We start from the raw sequence: 20,885 nt of genomic DNA on the forward strand, positions 1-20,885 counted from the left end.
CTTAGTTGATAAAGGGGCATCTGTTTTGGTCTCTTAGATCACAACAGCTTAGGACACTGTAACTAATCCCTGGATTAAGGGAGTTGCATACTTGTTACCAAATTGATGTAGAGGGTTGGGACTGTCTGTGTTTGAGGTAGAGTTAGAAAATGTGGGTCAAAATGACAAATAAGGGATTGAAATAAAAGGAGGAACGAATTGATTCTGGATTTGAAGATATTGATTGATTTGTCACAGGATTGGTGTGTGGGTGTGTTTGTTAAGAAAATAACATTTATCTGAGGACTGTGAGTCCTCTTAAATTATCAGGCCTAGTGGGACATTAAAATTAGACAGAAATCACAGCCGTATCTCCTCCTTGAGCTATGTATTCATCTCTTGAAATTGCTTGCCATTGCCACATGGAGCTATATAGTAACCCAGTAATGCCACACCTGACACTACAAACCACCCCCTATAGCTTAACAATATATAGGCAATCACTAAGCAATGTTGCTTCTGTAAACCAATGAGAATTCCTGATTACAACTTTGTGTCAATCCACTACTTGTTCCCTTTTTCAACTTTAAAAACCCACTTGTATTTACTGCTAATTGGAGTGTATATTCAGGCTGACTTGCATCTGTGTTCCCAGGTCACAATCCTCAAGCTTGACCCAAATGAACTCCCTACTTATAATAATTTTCCATTAATTTCTTCCTTTTAGATTGATGTGTATGTGTGTTTGTGTATAGAATATGTTCCAAAAGTGCTTGAACAGTTTAAACTTCACTAACTTCAGAAAAATAAGTTCTATAAATTTACCCCTAAGGTCCCTCGAAGTTTCAATGATATACATTTATTGTACACTTATTTTCATTTTGTGGATGTTAAATAATGCATTATTAGTGAAACCATGCCCCAGAGAGTTGAAGAAACCCATGACTAATGAAATTAATCAGTTTACAGGATAGCAGATCAAACAACAACAACAACAGTAACTTGCTAAAGTGCAAAAACTCTCCCTGCTTCTGAGATTTAAAATCTGGCTAAAATGGATTAAAACTATTAAGGCCAACTGGAGTTTACACAGAACAAGCTGGCCACCGTCACAGCCCAAATTTTTGCCACGTTTCAACCAACTCCCCACGAATGTGCACACGTGATACATGAGGCAGCGTTAAACAAAACTGTGCATGCCGAGGACATTCAGACCTCCCCTTTCCTTCCACCAACCAACTATTAAGTCCAGAGGCCATTCTCTAAACCTTTTCTCATAAAATGACTGCATGAAAGCTAGCACACAGGACAGGTCTGAACTGGACTCCTGTCTCCTTGTTGGTTTATTTACAATAAAAATCTTCTTTTCTGAAAAACCCAAATTGGGCAGTGAGCTTCTTTCCCTTGAGAACATTAGTTTTAATCATTTGAGTCAGTCTCTCTGATTGGAAATAGTAAAGGTTGACTTCAAAACAAAGAATGTAATGTTCGACATTCACAAAACAAAGTAGAAAGGAAATTTAAGTTTTATATCTGTGTCTATGTAAGGCAAAACATTCTGCAGATAAGACGGATTTGAGGACATATGTGATCCTGAGAGTGGCAATGCCTGGGTACAACAAATATTCTAGGCAGTATTTCAGGCTTTCAAGGGAGTGTACTTGGTGGGGTCCAAGTTAAGGGTTCCAAACAGCAAAGCGGGACTTGGGTAATGCCTAGTTTACTGTTGGAACAAACTGAAAATTCCACTAAGATAAATATATGACATGAAAAAGGATGGACTTGGGAAATGGAGTGGCAGGATAGGGCAAAGGGACCCAGAGAGCCCAGGAGAGTCGGCTGGCTGGTGGGGTTGGGGCTGTGGACACACCCTCCTTTTGTTGCTCCCTCCACCCTCAGAAACGCTCTGTGACTCTTCCATGCTCTGTGATGCAGGCCTGGGTTTATAGTTAAGCCTGGGCACCCTCAGTGCTCAGTTGCTTCAGGCAGCCGAGCTATTCAGACCATGGAGAATATCCTCTGTTTTCTGAACAGCTATACTGAGACAGGGCTGAGCCCTGACTCACACTGCTTGGATATTGACCCCAACTTCATCTGCTTGAGTGGGTTGGGGTTGTTTATACTGTACTTGTTCTACGTGGTATTGACCCTGTATTCGTCAGCCACCGAAAAAAATAATGACATCCAAAAGGTAAGGAACTGTGGGTGAACACCCAAGAGAGATGCACTGTTGTTGTTTCCCAATCCTATTCCCACATTTCTAAATAAGTTTGGTTGGTTCAGAGACATGTCTTACATGGGAAGTCTGAAGAGAGGATAGATCTTCACTCTTCTGTGGCAGAGGTTTGGCAGACATAGGGGTTCAGGAGGACTAAGGTTTCCATCTGTAGCTCATAGACTACCTATCTGGCTGTGGTGTAGAGTTCCAGGATAAAATCCCAAACACAGTAATTCTGTGGTCCCACATGGGATTATTTAGAGAGTGTGGGCTCTCTGAAGGAGAACAGTCTCTGCTGAAATTTGATCATGAGTCACATTCCCATGTCACCTGTCATTCAACAAAGCCTTCCTTCATGTTGGGCTGACCAGGGGAGTAATGCTGAGAGTCTCTGAGCAGAGGCTGGAGCCAGAGCTCTGTCTCTGGGACACTTGTCCTGTGAGGCAGTACAGATGTGACTGTTGGACTCTGAGCCCTGGATGAGGACTTCTAACTCAGCACATCAAGTGTGGCTCTCACAGAAGAAATCATCTTTCAGTTTTCAGAGAAGGGAAAATGGGAAATATTTTATCACCTTTAAAAATTGATAAAAAGAACATATTTCTATTAATTAGGGAGTCATATCATTCTTGTATAATGAATGAATGAATGAATGAATGAATGAATGAATGAATGAGTTTCATAGAGTGTGAGAGAAGTGAGTCCCAGTCTGTCATTATCTTTCTTTTGTTCTCAGCATCAGGGCAGAGCCAGGAGGAGAAGGAAAAGTGTGACATTTAAAGGTAATGCCAGCCTCCTCTATCTGAGCTTCAGGGTGACCCTTCCTGTCTCTTTCATGAGGAACTCAGTCCCATGATTTCTTAGAATGTCAGTTACTAGACAGTCTCAGAAAACAGAGCCCTCAGAAGACAGGCTCATGGGAAAGCAATCAGACACGAGACACTACTCATAGGCCCTGCTCTGCCCATTCATGTGCATGACAAGTGATGGACCTGCCCAATGGGTGTTGCCCAACTGGTGGCCAACTGAGATATCAAGGAAGGACTACCGGTTGACTTGGAGTCAGAACTTCTGCCTCAGAACTTTGCATAAGTACTTTGACTTCCTCAATGCTCGGATTCCTCCTGGAGGTAACCACTGATGTGTTTCACGTGGTGCTTTTGAGCATCACATAGGGTAATGTATGTGAAAGTTTACTAATGATTCCACATACACATGTGAACTTGTGAAAATTATCAATGACTATTTGCCCTTTTCTACTGATTCTTGGGGCTATCAGAGTTTAATATCCCAAGGGTCTTCCACAGAGTGACTTCTGTATGAGCCCTGTGCCTCTACGTTCATTGCATATAACATACTCTTCTGGTTTCCCAGACCAGAAAAGTTTCCAGAGGGAAGCAGAAGAGGAAAAGAAGCTACTTTCTATTCTGAAAAGGTGATTAATTGTTCCCCTTATGTCCTGTTCCCACCCCCTCCTTTTTTTTTCCTAGCACGTTCTATTCATTTCAGGGATTCCTTGTAGCCTGCTGTAGTTTTGGGAGTGGGTAGCCATAGGAACTGGTATGTGAATGAATGCTTTGGGGAGTGGCTATAGTGAGGTCATATGACCTCATATATGGTGAGGTCATGGGTGGGGGGCGATGCAAAGCGGGTAGCAGGATTCAGGGGGCCCCACCCCTGCCAAGCTAACAGACCCTCCTTTCCTTGTTTTGGTCCTGGCTGCAGCTTTGGACCTCCTGTTTCCTGCAGTCCCCTGGGCCAGCATCATGATACCACCCACTTTCGTCGACTGTTATGCCCAGACCCCGACTGTCAGGTGTGTAACAGAGCAACTGCTGATATCCAGCGACTGCTGTCTTGGGAGTCCCTGAAAGATGCTGCTCCCTCTGTGTCCCCTTTGGATTCTGCAGGTTCTGCGACTGAGTCATCGTTCACTCTGTCTTCCACCCCCTCAGCAACCCCTACAGAAGACCTAATATTGTCCCCTCGGCCTAAGCTGTCTCCACCACCCCAGTTAATTCTCTCACCTGACTTGATCACCTCCTTAGCTGACTTGTTTTCACCCTCACCACTGAGGGACCCTCCGCCACCACAGCCTGTTTCTCCCCTGGATTCCAAGTTCCCCGTAGACCATTCCCCACCCCAACAGCTTCCCTTTCCCCTTCTGCCACCACATCACATTCAGAGAGTGGAGCCCAATCTCCACCCTGTGGCCAGTTTGTCTCTGAAAACCATCTTTTCACTTGACTCTACCCAATGCCAAGATATTCCCAGGCTATGAATCCCACTGATTCATGTGCTCATCGTCACAAACCACCAATCCCATCTGCTTTACCACTGGAAGACTGCTCAGTGACTCAGTCGAAATCAAGACTCACCATTTTGAAGCCTTTTGCAGAGATGTTATCTCTAGGTGGCTCTGGTGGGACATCCACCTATGCCCCAATAATCAAAGGCATTGACCATTCATGCCCTACATCTTCAGAATTCTCCTGGTGGCAGCCTCATGCCAAGGGCTCTTTTTCCTTCAATTTTGTGCCATCTGATTTCATGGAGGAGCTTCTTACCCTTCATTCTTCTGAGGCCTCTTTAGGGGGGCACTCTGGCCAACGTCATACAGCCTGTTAACATCTCTTTTGTCAGTCATGACATTCTGGCACTCCTGGAGAGACAAGTCAAAAAAAGGTGTGATTTCCTGATGTGGAAAGAAAATGGAAAGAAACCAGGATCTTTCCCAACACAACTTAGACAAAACTACCAACTAAATTCTTCACGGAAAGTGTTAGCCTCAATTGCTGATAAGCATGACATGGCAGAATTCTTTCCTTTTGGGGCCAGTAAAGGCAAACTAGAGGGGCAGCACATCCATCAGCAGCCCCCATATTCTAAGTGCTTTGAGGACCATTTAGAACAAAAATATGTGTAGCTCTTCTGGGGCCTCCCATCTCTGCACAGCAAGTCTCTGCATCCTAATGTTCTTGTCCAACGTGGCTGTTCCTCCATGTTTGTATTCTTCAATGGCATTACAAATACATCTATATTCCATAAATCCCCAGTACTTCCCCCTCCCCAACCTCTGTCCTTGCCCAATACCCAAGCTCTACCCTTGCCTCAAACCCTGACCTGAGGTCAGTCCCCACATCTCACTGAGGTCCAGTCCCAGGCTCAACATCAATCTCCACTCCCAGCCCTACTCCCTAGTCCTCCATTCCTGATTAGGATCTGTGGACTGTGTTTTCATAGACCCCAAAATGAGGCACAGTCTCTTACGCCATCTGAAATTAATCATCTGGAGTGTAACGTGTTGCAGGAAAGTGTGTGGGGTTTACCCTCTGTGGTTCAAAAATCCCAGGAAGACTTTTGTCCTCCAGCTCCCAATCTTACATTGGTCAGAAAGTCCTTCAAGGTTCATGTTCCCATCTCCATCATTCCTGGAGATTTTCCACTGAGCTCTGAGGTAAGGAAGAAACTAGAGCAACACATTCGAAAGAGGCTCATCCAGCACAGATGGGGCCTACCCCGTAGAATCCATGAGTCTCTGTCATTGCTACGTCCTCAGAGCAAAATTTCGGAGCTATCTATGTCAGAGAGCATTCAAGGACCCTTACATAGCTCTTCGGTTGAGGGTCAGAGCCTCAATGTTACAAAGAAGTTTGGATCAATCATCCCTAGAACCTTCCATGAGAGGAGTTCAAATATGCTTTCCCTGGAGAATGTGGGGAATTTTCAGGGGTACAGCCAGGAGACTGGTCCAAAAATTTATCTGTTGCATGATCCAGAGACATCTTCAGATGAGGATCTGAGGTCTAACTCTGAGAGAGACCTGGACACTCATATGATGCATCTGTCGGAATCATTCAGGCGAGAGCCTAGGTCAGAAACAACTTGAAAATGTCCTGACAGTACATTTGAGCAAGAAATCTGAGGAAATCAATGAGGGTCGAATGCCTGGGACTGTGCATAGTTCATGGCATTCAGTCAAGCAGACAATGTCTCTTGCTGAGGAGTCCCACAGCCAAATAAAACATCGAAATATGGCAGCATTGGTGAGTGAGGACCACTGCGTTGAAACTTCGCAGGAGATTTCTTTCCTTAGTTCCAACAAACAAAAGGTGTTGGAAGCCCATATTAAATCTTTTCGCATGAGGATGCTGTGGGGCCTTCCCCGCAAGGTCCTTGAATCCATAGAAATCTTCAAATCGAAAGAGGACCTTTCCAATTCCTTTTCCCATTTTGACCTTCCCTCCTCAGCCAGCTTTATTTCTCGGGGAGATTCCAAAGATGGGGTCTCTAAGTCTAATAGACAAAGCACTTTTCAAGGAGGAAAACTGGGAACAACAAGCTCAGTTCCTGTCCTCGATTGTCCTCATCCTGTCACCTCACCTGTTGGCAAAGAAAAACCGCAGACTCTTGGAAGTCAATTTTCTGATACTGATCATGACCTTATAGAGACAGATTCCAAAGATGGGGCCTCCCCAGCCCTTAGAAGAGGCACTACAGATTATCAAGGAGAAAAGTTAGAAACCACAAGCTCATTCTCCATCCTGGGTCATCCTCAGCTGGTCACCTCACCTGTTGATCAAGAAAAGCAGGAGACCCTGAAAAGAGAATTCGCTGATACTGACAATGATCTTATAGAAAGTGTCCTGACAACTGAGGATGGCAGACAGACTTTTCTGCCTCCCACACACAGCATCATAGACGAAGCCAGTCAGAGACAGACTGTACCGGCCAGTAGATGCAGCGCAGAGCTGCCCATAATGCAAGCTGGAGTTGGCCATGAGTCAAGGGATAAGAGAGAGAGTGCCAGTAATAATGTTAACAGGCTTCAGGGCAGTAGAGAGACCTTTCCTGTCACCAATGGGTCGAAGGAGATTTTCAAGGAAGAGGAGATCTGTGCTCTTCAATCACAAACTAGGAACAACTTGACATCCAGCAAGTCAGGAAGCTGCTCAGTGACAAATGTGAAAACAAGCACATCTCATGAAACTGAAATTTTCCCACCAAGGGTATCAGTTCCCCAAGATCCTAAATCATCATATCTTAAAAATCAGATGCTGAGCCAGTTAAAGTTGGTCCAGAGGAAGGATAGCCAACCTCAGAGCCATTTCACTGACACATCTATTGCCTTCGAGAACTTGAGTTCCAAGGACTTACTGACTCATCCCCAGGGCATCTCAAGTTGGGACATGGACACTTCCCAGGTGCTGCATGTTCACTTGGAGGACAGAGGGATCCGTGTGGCACAGCAGCAGGAGCCCAGGGTCCCTATGCATGTCTTACAGAAATGCCAAGTTAAGAATTTTTCATTAGCTACAAAGAGAGTGAGTCCTCTAAGACCCAAGGGAGGAGAGGTTGGTGGAGGGGATGCAGGGTTGGGGACATCCCAACTCAGGAGAAAGAGACACGCTATTCATAACAAGACATCAAAGGAGTTGCTTGGGAGCAAATCTTCCCCAACCTTGAAAACACAGCCTCCTCCTGAAAACCTTTTCAGAAAATGGATGAAGACCTTTTTGCAGCGGTTTAATAAACCCAGCATAGCATATGAAGAACAAGAAAGTTCCCGGGCAAAGGGTAGTTCCCTGTCATCATCTGTGCAGAATAGAGGTCGAGCTACAAGAAGAGCTGCCTTTATTGGGACCACTGAAGGTCAGAAAATTAGGAAAGACACTAGGGATTCCCTAGAGGAGAAGCTGGGGCATAGGTGTGGGATAGATGTCACCTGTCCCCAAGAGCCCCTTTCCTTCCCAGTGGAGCTTGGGAAAGCTCAGCACAACCCAGAAGTGCAGGTCAGAGCAGAGCCTGTCCTGGGCTATCCCTGCTCCCTCCTGCAAAGTGACATGTACCAAATCTTACAGCCAACAAGCTATCTTTGTTGGCCAGAATTATCCTACAAGGATTAGACAGATCACAGACAAGGACAGACAGCCTGAGAAAGTTGAGGCATTTAAGGGGAAGATATTGATTGTGTCAAAGGCATCCCCAGTCCATGCCCCATAGGAAGCCTATGCCACATCCAAACCCCATTTGTCGGCGTCTGGTCAGCCTGGTGTGTCCAGCCCTCCCGACCAGTGCTAAAAGCAGTGTGTTCAGTGATGTGCCTTTACTAACTGGACAGAAAATGCTTCCGAAACATTTCCAGGGAGGAAAATTTCCCCCTACAAAATAATTCACTCCTTGTTGGGAATCTTGATTCTCCCCAATAAATGTACTAATAGGAAGGATGTCTTTTATGTGTATTGTGTTGGGGGGAATAAGTTTTGGGTAACCGAAGCTTGTGGTTATGGAAAGGTAAGAGTTAGCTGAGCTCTTACTGAGTCCCTCAGTTGACTTTTATAAGGTGACTAATCCCCTGGAGCTCTTCTGGAGGAAAGAGTATCATGTGCCTCCAAAAGCCCCTTCTCTCCCTGGTGAAGTCTGAGGAGATGAGCTCTTTTCTATCTCTTTGCTTGAGACTTACCGATACCGTATGGCAGCCTGCACCTTCCTCTCCACTCACGGCTTCATGTCCTTTAGAACAGTAAGGAAGGCAGGCCTTCTGATCTGAAGAGAGGGTCAAGGAAAGGCACATTTTTCAGAAATAGTGGTTTAATCACTATTTAAAAAAAGTTGTCACTGATCACAGGATCATATAAATTGGTGGGAGTGTTTGGGGTATTGCTGGTTGGGGTAGGGTGTCAGGAACACTGTGGATGCTGCTTAAGAGTTTGAAAAGCAGGGCATCCTCATGATTTAGCGAAGCATATTTTGACCTCAATGTTGAGGTCTTTCTACTAATAAGTCACTTGGGGAAGTAGTTCCCCTCCCTGTGTATATCTCCAGGCTGCCTGGATTGATGGCATTTTTACGGAGCAAAAAGATCACCTAGCTGTCTGTGGCAGGAATGTTGACCAGGCAACCACCTACCTCCTAGGGTAAAATAGAGCTGAGGGTAAGGCAAAGATGCCTTAGAATGAATGAGAAAGTAAGAAAAAAGTGAAGCTAGGAAAGGATGACCATGGTAGTGGAAAAAGGTTTATGTCCCATCATGCCCATATCACAACCCTTTGTCAATCTGGATCTAGGCACCACTCCCTTGAGGTTTACCAGGGTGCTGTTGACAGATGCCATTTTGGCAGAAGTGTCCATGGGGCTATTGTTTCAGGATGAAAACAGTATCTGCAGGGATGTTGTGAAGCATGGCATCCCTCTCTTTAGGGAAGGTGATCTTTGTGCCTTCTTTCTAGCCACATTGATGGCAACATGCAAGATCTCCCCTTAGTGTATATGGTGCACCTATCAGGGTGGAGGTGTCACCTATGATCTTCATGGGCTTAGTGGAATATAATAGATATTATGTAGAACACCTGCAGCTCATGGTCCAGAGGTGAGTCCTTGATTATGCATGAGGGTTACAGACATTTGGAGGTTGGCTATGAATCTTTACAGAATGCTCCTTATGGCTAAGAGTGTGCATATATACACCCTTAAAATATTAGGGGCCTGAAGAGAAGGCAACTCCACTTATACAGACTGGGACTAATAAATGAGGTGAGTTTTCTAGAGGGCAGTTGAGGTAGGTTTTCCAGAAAAAATTGTGAATGCTTGGTGTGAAAACTAAAGCAAAACAAAACAAAACAGATGTCCACTACAGCTCCCTCACCATCCTTCTCTTTTCCTGTCCATGCTTAGGCCACTGACCCCGTTGTGTCTGAAGCTTAGGATTGCAGAAATAATTCAGATTTCGTGAAGGCCTTAAGAAGGACAAAATTGGGATGAAGTCCAGGGCAAAGAACTTAAGGAGGTGGAGAATACATGGAGCGTCCAATCATCCATGTGGATAGGCTTCCCAATAACCTGGTCTCTTAATTCCTCTGTCATTCCATCTTAGAGATGGAATGACTCTACCTCTAATCCTGTTTAGTTACTGCCACACCCAAGATCATCAAAAACATCTAAAAGTTATCATCAGAAACACCTCTGTTTTTGGAGGCAGAGTCTTGCTCAATCGCCCAGACTGGTGTGCAGTGGCATATTCCTGGCTCACTGCATCCTCCACCTACTGGGTTCAAGTGATTCTCCTGCCTCAGCCTACTGAATAGCTGGGATTAAAGGTACATGCCACGATGCCGTTTTTTTTTTTTTTTTTTTTTAGTAGAGCCAAGGTTTCACCATGTTGGCCAGGCTGGTCTCGAACTCCTGACCTCAAATGATCTGCCTGCCTTGGCCTCTCAAAGTGCTGGGATTATAGGTGTGAACCACTGCTCTCGGCCACCTTCCAAGGTTTTTATCTTCAGAGGAATTATACTTCCTGAAATGTCTCTATTGAGTGGTAGCTAAACTTTAGTCTTGATGGACTGATCCATTCTTGTTTTGTAATAGGTACACAGTATATGCTTTAAATGGGTGAATTTTGTAGTATGTGTACTATATTGCAATAAAACTTAAAGGATTTAAAAGAAGAAGTGCTTGAGGATAATAAGAATGCAAGAGGATACACCAAAAGAAGTTCACACATTTTTGGAGGATGAAAACCTGGTGGAGGAGAGAAAGCTGATTTAGCAAAGTAGACAAAGCACCAGCTGTCCTTAGTGTTGCTTCCTTCTCTTCATGAGGCGCTGAGCATGTTTTATTTCTTCGATCCTTTCATTGAAGAGATGGTTAAACACATACAAGAGCAGGTACAACAATTTAACTCCCCAAGTACCCACCACCTAAATTTCACAATTATCATTTGGTATGGATAATGAATCCCATCTTTTACACTATGATTAAAGTGCAAAAGTCCATTTAAACATCTTGCCATTCATCTCTTAGAAGATATGCCATGTGCCATATGTCAATGTTGTCACATTCCCTTGATACGGATCACACGAGGAACACACTTATGTACAACAGATGTACACAGCATTGGTGACAAACACATTGAGCTTTAGCGGCCTTGGCAATCAGTTCTCCTTAAACTTCTCCTTTAAGTCAATCCCAAGTAGTCATTTGAATTTCTACCCACAGTCCACACAAGAAGCAACCTTACAAAGCAAATTCAGTGCACAATTTTGCAGTCCCTTAATTACACAGTAACTATAACATGAAAATAACAGTAGAAAACAGTGTATGTTGCTGAAACTTGAGATTGCCATATAAGTGTTTTCAAATATTTAAAAGAAATTTTTTTCTATAACATATTTAAAATGAGTTTTCATGTTTCCAGTTATATAAATTGAATCAAATATAAATGTTTATCTACCCTCCTTCCCATAGTGTGATTAAGTGTAAAAGAGTATATGAAAAGATGCTTGACATCATTAATCATCAGAAAAATACAAATAAAAATCACTATGAGATAGCACTTCACGCCCACTAGGATGGCTGGAATAAAATAGAAAAGTGTTTTAGATAATTTGGGGAAATTGGAAGCCTCATACACTGAGAGTGGGGATGTGAAATGGTACAGCTGCTTTGGAAAACAGGCAGTTCCTCAAAATATTGGCATGTAACCCAGCAAATCCACTCCTAAGTATATACCAAAAGAAATGAAAATATGTGCATGCAAAGAAACTTGTACACAAAGGTTCATCACAGCATTATTCAAATAGCCAAAAGATGGTAACAACTCAAATGTCCATCAACTAATGAATGTATAAACAAAATGTGGTATATCCATATAACAGATTATTATCCAGCCATAAAAAGGAATAAAGTATTGACACATGGTACAACATAGATAAACCTTGAAAATTTTATGCTGAGTGAAAGGTCAGTCACAAACAACCACAATGATTCCATTCCGATGTCCAGAATAGAGACATTTACACAGAAATAAAGTATATTTAGAACTAGGTTAATGAGGTGCAAGAAGTGTAATAGCTAAAGGATACATGGTTTCTTTTTGAAGTCATAAAAATGTTTTTAAAATGACTAGTGATGGATGCACAACTCTGTGAATATAAAAATCACTGAATTACACACTTAAAATGGGTGACTTATATGGTATGTGAACTGTATTTCAATAAAACTGCTTTAAAAACTGAAGGATTTAAAAAATAAATGCTTGACATGACAGGGACAGGAGAGGATACAACAAAAAGGGTCAACCCATTTTTGGAAGGTGGAAATCTGGTAGAGGACAGGTAATTGACTTAGTGCCTGCAAACCAATTCACATCATGTATTAGTCCATTTTCACACTGCTTTAAAGAACTACCTGAGACTGGGTAATTTATAAAGAAAAGATGTTTCATTTACTCATAGTTCCACAAATTGTTCAGGAGGCATGGCTGGGGAGGCCTCAGGAAACTTACAATCATGTCTGAAGGCAAAGGGAAAGCAAGCATGTCTTTATATGGCACAGGAGAAAGAAAGCTAAGGAGGAAGTACTATACACTTTCAGACAATCAGATCTTGTGAAAACTTGCTATCACGAGAACAGCAATGGAAAAAACTGCCCCCATGATCCAATCACCTCCCACTGGATCTTCCCCCAACACTGGAGGTTACAATTCAACATGAGATTTGGGAGGGGACACAGAGTCAAACCACATCACACCACAAAACTGCAGGATACAAGTGACATGATGGAATCAAACAAGAAATTAGGAGTTATATGCCATAAACAAGGTTCATTGAAATTTTGATTCTTTTTTGTTTTACATTGTCTGTTCTCATGGTGCAGATAAAGACATACCTGAGACTGGGTAATTTATAAAGAAAAAGAGGTTTAATGGACTCACAGTTCCATGTGGCTTGGAGGCCTCACAATCATGGCAGAAGGTGAAAGGCACATTTTACATGGAAATGGACAAGACAGAATGACAGTCAAGTGAAAGGGGAAACCCCTTATAAAACAGTCAGCTATTGTGAGACTTATTCACTACCATGAGAACAGTATGGGGGAAACTGCCCCCATGATTCAGTGATCTCCCACCAGGTCCCTCCCACAACACATGGGAATTATGAGAACTACAGTTCAAGATGAGATTTGGGGCTGGGCGTGGTAGCTCACGCCTGTAATCCCAGCACTTTGGGAGGCCAAGGCGGGCAGATCACGAGGTCAGGAGATCGAGACCATCCTGACTAACATGGTGAAACCCTGTCTCTACTAAAAAATACAAAAAATTAGCCAGGCGTGGTGGCGGGCGCCTGAAGTCCCAGCTACTTGGGAGACTGAGGCAGGAGAATGGCATGAACCTGGGAGGTGGAACTTGCAGTGAGCCGAGATCATGCCACTGCACTCCAGCCTGGGCGACAGAGTGAGACTCCATCTCCAAAAAAAAAAAAAAATGAGATTTGGGTGGGGATACAGCCAAACCATATCACAGTGTATAAATTTTTTACACATAATTAAAAAAATTTTTTTGGAGGAGTTCTTTTTCAATATATTGTAAAACCCTGTTGAAATGTTAGCATGCTTCAAATGTGGAAAGGGAATCCCAGGTTCTTGCCTGGAACAGAACCCGAAACAAGTGTTTTAAAGTTGGCATAGCATACTACTTTGGTGTATTAGTACACCATGCCAACTTTGTACACTACTAGGTCTAGGTGTGGTGGTGGCAACTGTGGGAATCAAAGACAAAAATCTCAAACGTTATATAAAAATATAGTCAATGGTTCATTTAAAAATGTATTTATTTGGAGTTTAATGTAATTAAACTTGCAGAAGAGTTGCATGGATGGTAAACAACAATATATTGCTACATTTGCATTGCCATAAAGAAATACTTGAGGCTGGGTAATTCATAACAAAAAGAATTTTATTTTGGCTCACAGTTCTTCAGGCTATACAAGAAAGGTGGCGCCAACTTCTGTTTCTGGAGAGGGCCTCAGAAGATTTTCAGTCATGGCGGAAGGAAGACTAGAGCCAGCATGTCACATGGTGGGAGAAGGATCAAGAGAGAGGGTGGGGGAGGTGGCACATTCTTTTAAACAACCAGATCTCATATGAACTCATAGAGAACTCATTTATTGCCATTCATGAGGGACCCAGCCCTTTGACACAAACACCTCCCGCTAGACCCACCTCCAACACTGGTGGTCATACTTTAACATGAGATTTGGAGGGAATGAAACATCCAAACCCTATCACAACAGTATAACCTTTATCCAGATTTGCCTATTCACATTTTGACCCATTGTGATCGCTCTCCAATCTCCCTCCCTCCTACCTCCTCTCTTCTCTCTCTCTCTCCACACACACACACACACACACACACACACACACACACACACACATGAATTCCTGGACATCTGAGAATACATTTCATACATCATCCACTTTCTCCTTGACTATTTCATTGTGTATTTCTTAAGAAAAGAATATTCTTGTACATAGTCAATTATCCCCTTCAGTAAATTAAGCATTGGTGTAAAACTTTTAACTAATCTCTTATCCATATTCCATTTTTGTCAGTAATATCCTTTGTGGCTTAAAAGTAACCTACACTACAGGATCCAGCCTAGAATTATGTATCGCATTTAGTTCTCAAGTGTTTTTGTCTCTAACCTAGAGAAGTTTCTCAACAGTTTTTTTTTTATGGCATCACCCTTTTTGAAGAATATATTCAATGTGTAATTTTTATAATCCCATCTTCTTAGAAAGTTTATGGTGGAGCTTATCTTGCTCTGACTTTAAAAGACATTTTTATATTTCTGACTTCTAGGGACCATACAGGCTGTTAGGACCAGACATTATAAATAAACAGAATGAAACCAAACATACAAAACAACAAAAACCATCAGAGATGCAATGCTATATAGAGATATATTTCTCAACAGAGAGACCTCCTGTAGTCAAGGGAGGGTAGACGTGAGGAGGCAGGCTTAAAGTTTATCTCCTTTTGGGTAGAGAAAATGGAGAAGCTGTGGATACAGGAGAAGACAGGCAAAGCTGTCATCAGCAGTAAGCCCTCATCAGATGAAAAGGATTGGGTACCTGGGGCCAAGATGGAATCATCAGACTCAATGAGGGAATTTAGGCAAGCAGCGTAAGGCAATGACACAGGGCTTAATTTCAGCAGTTCATAATCTAAGTAGAGAAGCTTCAAGGGTTGTAACTGTTAAATGATTGGCTAACATGAAGAGATAAATGTGTATATGCCACAAAAAAATTGACATTGTTTTAAAAAGTATAGAGGAGCCAAAAGGAATTGGGGTGAAAAGTTAGAAAGTAGATGGAAAAAAATCATAAAAACTTTCATAAAAGAAGTAATCATAGGTGTAATTCAAAACAAAATGCTATGCTAAGTTTCAATTGTGCTCATTATAGGCTATATTACACTAAGGATAAATCTGCTTCCTAAATCAGGATAGATTTGGTTATGTGGGTTGTGGTTCAGCACAGTTTCTCTGTGAAATTGAGGCAGAATTTTAAAATGCTGGGAAGAAGAGAGGGGGTTTGGTAGAGAGAAGAAAGCAGGTGCCTAGAATAGAATACTGTATAGCTAGAGGCAGCTAGATTTGAGAGCCCTTAGGGGCCAATAGCCTAAAAGAGATTTGAGGAGAAAAAATTACTAAAAGAGTTCCAAGGTTTTTGCCATAGATGGGCTGTGCCTTTGTCTCCCTCTTTGTTGTACAGGTTACTCTGTTCTTTAATGGCTTTTGGTAAACATGGATCTTTTTGAAGAAATATGGAGAGGATAGGTTGCTGCTGAGTATATTCCTGGTTTTGTACACGTGAAAAAAAAAAAAAGCCATTGTGTTTGTGGGGAGGTTATAGTTGAGGACAGAGTAGATCTTGAAGGAGTAAATCCATGGCCACATCACTTTCAAAGATAGTGGGTTCCAAAGGGGGATCATGAAGCAGTAAAAGGCAATAGGAATAAATAGAAAATTTTACTAATGTAAACATATAGTATCATGAAAGGGTGCAGTTGGAGGGTAACATGGAAGACCTAAAGGGACCCAGGGAAATGGACAGATCAGTTGGGCTAGATGATAAGGGGAAGAACTGTGGGTTCATCTTCCATTTGTTGTCCCTGCTCCACCCTCAAGAACTTCTGGTGTCTGTGTTAAAGCTCCATGATATGGGCCTGGAACTCTGATCTGGAATAGTGACTCAGTACTCAGCTTCTGATAATGAAGATTACCTTCTTTGTCTCAGAAGCCTTACTGCACCATGGCTGAGCTCCAGCTTGACTTTCTGGGTATTCTTATCCTTGCCTTCCTGTGTGGGATGGGGTTCCTCCTTCTATCTCTGTGCTACCGAAAGAGGAATCTGTGTTTTCCAATATTTTGGAAACAGACATCTGTCAGTTAAGTGAGCCAGAGCTGCACAGAGATTTTAGGTCTTTATTCTTTTCTAACATGTGTATTTAATGCTAGAAATTTCCTTCTAAACACTGTTTTTGCCGAAATTTTGATTTTGCAGCAAATTTTGATTTTTCCATTTGCATTTAGTTTAAAATATTTTAAAATTTCTCTTGATACTTCTTCTTTGCCCATGTATGTTGTTTAATCTTCATGTATTTTGGGATTTTCCAGATATCTTTAAGTTATTGATTTCTAGTTTTGCTACATTATGGTCTAAGAGTAGACATTATATAATTTCTTTTATAGTTATTAAGGTGTGCTTTATGGCCCAGAATGTGATCTACCTTAGTTAATGTTCCATGTGAGCTTGAACAGAATGCTGTTGAATGAAGTATTCAATATATGTCAATTAGATCAAGCTGATTAATACTGGTGTTCCAATCAACTATATCTTCACAAATTTTCTGCTTTATCTGTCAATTACTAATAGAGACATTTTGAAGTCTCCCATAATAATAGTGGATTTATCTATTTTTCCTTGCAGTTCTACCACTTTTTGCCTCATATATTTTGACACTATTGTTGTTAGATGTGTACACATTAAGAATTATTATGGCTTCTTGGAAAATTGACCCCTTTGTTACCATGTAATGCCCATCTTTATCCCTGACAATTTTCCTTGTGCTGAAATCGGATTTGTTTTAAATTAATATAGCTACCTTTATTTTCTTCTGATTACTGTTATTATGGTATGGTTATCTCCATCCCTTTGCTTTTAATCTATCTGTGCCTTTATATATTAGATGGCTATCTTGTGGGCCGGTCATGGTCGCTTACCTGAGGGGTAATCCCAGCACTTTAGGGGGCCGAGGCAGGTGAATCACCTGAGGTCAGGAGTTTGAGACCACCCTGGCCAACATGGTGAAACCCTGTGTCTACTAAAAATAAAAAAATTAGCTGGGCATGGTGGCAGGTGCCTGTAATCCCAGCTACTTGTTGGGGCTGAGGCAGGAGAATCACTTGAACCCGGGAGATGGAGGTTGCAGTGAATCAAGATCACGCCATTGCACTCCAGTCTGGGCGACAAGAGCAAAACTCTGTCTCAAAATAAATAAATAAATAAATAAATAAATAAATAAATAAATAAATAAAATAAATGGGTATCTTGTGGACAACTCATAGTTGGGTCTTATTTTTTAATCTACCCTGACAGTTTGTGTTTTAATTGGTTAATTTAGGCCATTTACAGTTTAAAGTAATTTTTTTAAAATTATACTTTAAGTTCTAGGGTACATGTGCATAACGTCAGCACCCAGCAATTCGTCATTTATATCAGGTATAACTCCCAATGCAATCCCTCCCCCCTCCCCCCTCCCATGATAGGCCCCGATGTGTGATGTTCCCCTTCCCGAGTCCAAGTGATGTCATTGTTCAGTTCCCACCTATGAGTGAGAACATGCTGTGCTTGGTTTTCTGTTCTTGTGATAGTTTGCTAAGAATGATGGTTTCCAGCTGCATCCATGTCCCTACAAAGGACGCAAAGTCATTCTTTTTTATGGCTGCATAATATTCCATGGTGTATATGTGCCACATTTTCTTAATCCAGTGTGTCACAGATGGACATTTGGGTTGATTCCAAGTCTTTGCTATTGTGAATAGTGCCGCAATAAACATGCGTGTGCATGTGTCTTTATAGCAGCATGATTTATAATCCTTTGGGTATATACCCAGTAGTGGGATGGCTGGGTCATATGGTACATCTAGTTCTAGATCCTTGAGGAATCGCCATACTGTTTTCCATAATGGTTGAACTAGTTTACAATCCCACCAACAGTGTAAAAGTGTTCCTATTTCTCCACATCCTCTCCAGCACCTGCTGTTTCCTGACTTTTTAATGATTGCCATTCTAACTGGTGTGAGATGGTATCTCATTGTGGTTTTGATTTGCATTTCTCTGATGGCCAGTGATGATGAGCATTTTTTCATGTATCTGTTGGCTGTATGAATGTCTTCTTTTGAGAAATGTCTGTTCATATCCTTTGCCCACTTTTTGATGGGGTTGTTTGTTTTTTTCTTGTAAATTTGTTTGAGTTCTTTGTAGATTCTGGATATTAGCCCTTTGTCAGATGAGTAGATTGCAAAAATTTTCTCCCATTCTGTAGGTTGCCTGTTCACTCTGATGGTAGTTTCTTTTGCTGTGCAGAAGCTCTTTAGTTAATTAGATCCCATTTGTCAATTTTGGCTTTTGCTGCCATTGCTTTAGGTGTTTTAGACATGAAGTCCTTGCCCATGCCTATGTCCTGAATGGTACTACCTAGGTTTTCTTCTAGGGTTTTTATGGTATTAGGTCTAACATTTAAGTCTCTAATCCATCTTGAATTAATTTTCGTATAAGGAGTAAGGAAAGGATCCAGTTTCAGCGTTCTACTTATGGCTAGCCAATTTTCCCAGCACCATTTATTAAATAGGGAATCCTTTCCCCATTTCTTGTTTCTCTCAGGTTTGTCAAAGATCAGATGGCTGTAGATGTGTGGTATTATTTCTGAGGACTCTGTTCTGTTCCATTGGTCTATATGTCTGTTTTGGTACCAGTACCATGCTGTTTTGGTTACTGTAGCCTGATACCAAAGCCTGGCAGAGACACAACAAAAAAAGAGAATTTTAGACCAATATCCCTGATGAACATCGATGCAAAAATCCTCAATAAAATACTGGCAAACCGGATTCAGCAGCACATCAAAAAGCTTATCCACCATGATCAAGTGGGCTTCATCCCTGGGATGCAAGGCTGGTTCAACATTCACAAATCAATAAACGTAATCCAGCATATAAACAGAACCAAAGACAAGAACCACATGATTATCTCAATAGATGCAGAAAAGGCTTTTGACAAAATTCAACAGCGCTTCATGCTAAAAACGCTCAATAAATTCGGTATTGATGGAACGTACCTCAAAATAATAAGAGCTATTTATGACAAACCCACAGCCAATATCATACTGAATGGGCAAAAACTGGAAAAATTCCCTTTGAAAACTGGCACAAGACAGGGATGCCCTCTCTCACCACTCCTATTCAACATAGTGTTGGAAGTTCTGGCTAGGGCAATCAGGCAAGAGAAAGAAATCAAGGGTATCCAGTTAGGAAATGAAGAAGTCAAATTGTCCCTGTTTGCAGATGACATGATTGTATATTTAGAAAACCCCATCGTCTCAGCCCAAAATCTCCTTAAGCTGATAAGCAACTTCAGCAAAGTCTCAGGATACAAAATTAATGTGCAAAAATCACAAGCATTCTTATATACCAGTAACAGACAAACAGAGAGCCAAATCATGAATGAAATTCCATTCACAATTGCTTCAAAGAGAATAAAATACCTAGGAATCCAACTTACAAGGGATGTCAAGGACCTCTTCAAGGAGAACTACAAACCACTGCTCAGTGAAATAAAAGAGGACACTAACAAATGGAAGAACATACCATGCTCATGGATAGGAAGAATCAATATCGTGAAAATGGCCATACTGCCCAAGGTTATTTATAGATTCAATGCCATCCCCATCAAGCTACCAATGAGTTTCTTCACAGAATTGGAAAAAATGGCTTTAAAGTTCATATGGAACCAAAAAAGAGCCCGCATTGCCATGACAATCCTAAGTCATAAGAACAAAGCTGGAGGCATCATGCTACCTGACTTCAAACTATACTAAAGTAATTTTTAAAATACAGTTGGATTAATATCTACCATTTCTGCAACTGCTTACTATTCATTGTACCAGTTCTTTCCTTTTTTCTTCCTCACTTTTTTGCCTTCTATGGTTTTAAACAAGAATTTTATACTATTTATTTTTAATTATTTATATTTAAGGTGTAAAACATGATGTTTTCATAAACATAGTGAAATGATTACTACAGTCAAGCCAATTAACATAGTCATCTGTTACTTTTTCTGTGGCAAGAGCATCTAAAATCTACTCTTTTAGCAAGCTTCCAGCATACAATACAATATTAACTAAAATCATGCTGTACATTATCAAGTTTCCAGACTTTTTTTATCCTACATAACTACAACTTTGTACCTACTTCTTCCCCACTTCCTTCCTTCACTCCCACTGCTCCCACCCCAGTAACCACTATTCTACTCTGTTTCTTTATATTGGACTTTTTATAAAAAAGATTCCACATACAAGTGAGACCATATAGTATTTTTCATTGTGTGTCTTGACTTATTTCATTTAGCATAAGCCCTCCAGGTTCATCCACATTGTTGCAAATGACAGGATCTTCTTTTTAAAGGCTGATATATATATCTCACAATTCCGTTATTCATTACCTGATGAACACTTTGGTTGTTCCTATATCTTGGCTATTGTGAGTAATGTTGCAATGAACATGGGAGTGTAGCTATCTCTACAAGGTAGTGATTTCATTTTCTTTTGGTATACGTTATATCTATTTTGTCT

The 20,885-nt window shown here is 41.4% G+C and overlaps 1 protein-coding gene across 1 annotated transcript; it reads left to right on the forward strand.

The window, feature by feature from the left end:
* Window positions 1-1,984: 1,984 nt before the first annotated feature.
* On the forward strand, window positions 1,985-8,417 carry LOC104654313 (spermatogenesis-associated protein 31D1-like). Its single transcript, XM_030920089.1, is given in 9 exon segments — window positions 1,985-2,170; window positions 2,934-2,978; window positions 3,562-3,632; window positions 3,923-4,461; window positions 4,464-4,800; window positions 4,802-6,046; window positions 6,048-8,021; window positions 8,023-8,161; window positions 8,163-8,417. Coding segments are annotated over 9 exon segments (4,743 nt in total). The 3' UTR covers window positions 8,370-8,417.
* The last annotated feature ends 12,468 nt before the right edge of the window (window positions 8,418-20,885 follow it).

The sequence above is a fragment of the Rhinopithecus roxellana genome, chromosome 16 (genome assembly GCF_007565055.1).
Source record: "Rhinopithecus roxellana isolate Shanxi Qingling chromosome 16, ASM756505v1, whole genome shotgun sequence".
NCBI lineage: Eukaryota > Metazoa > Chordata > Mammalia > Primates > Cercopithecidae > Rhinopithecus > Rhinopithecus roxellana.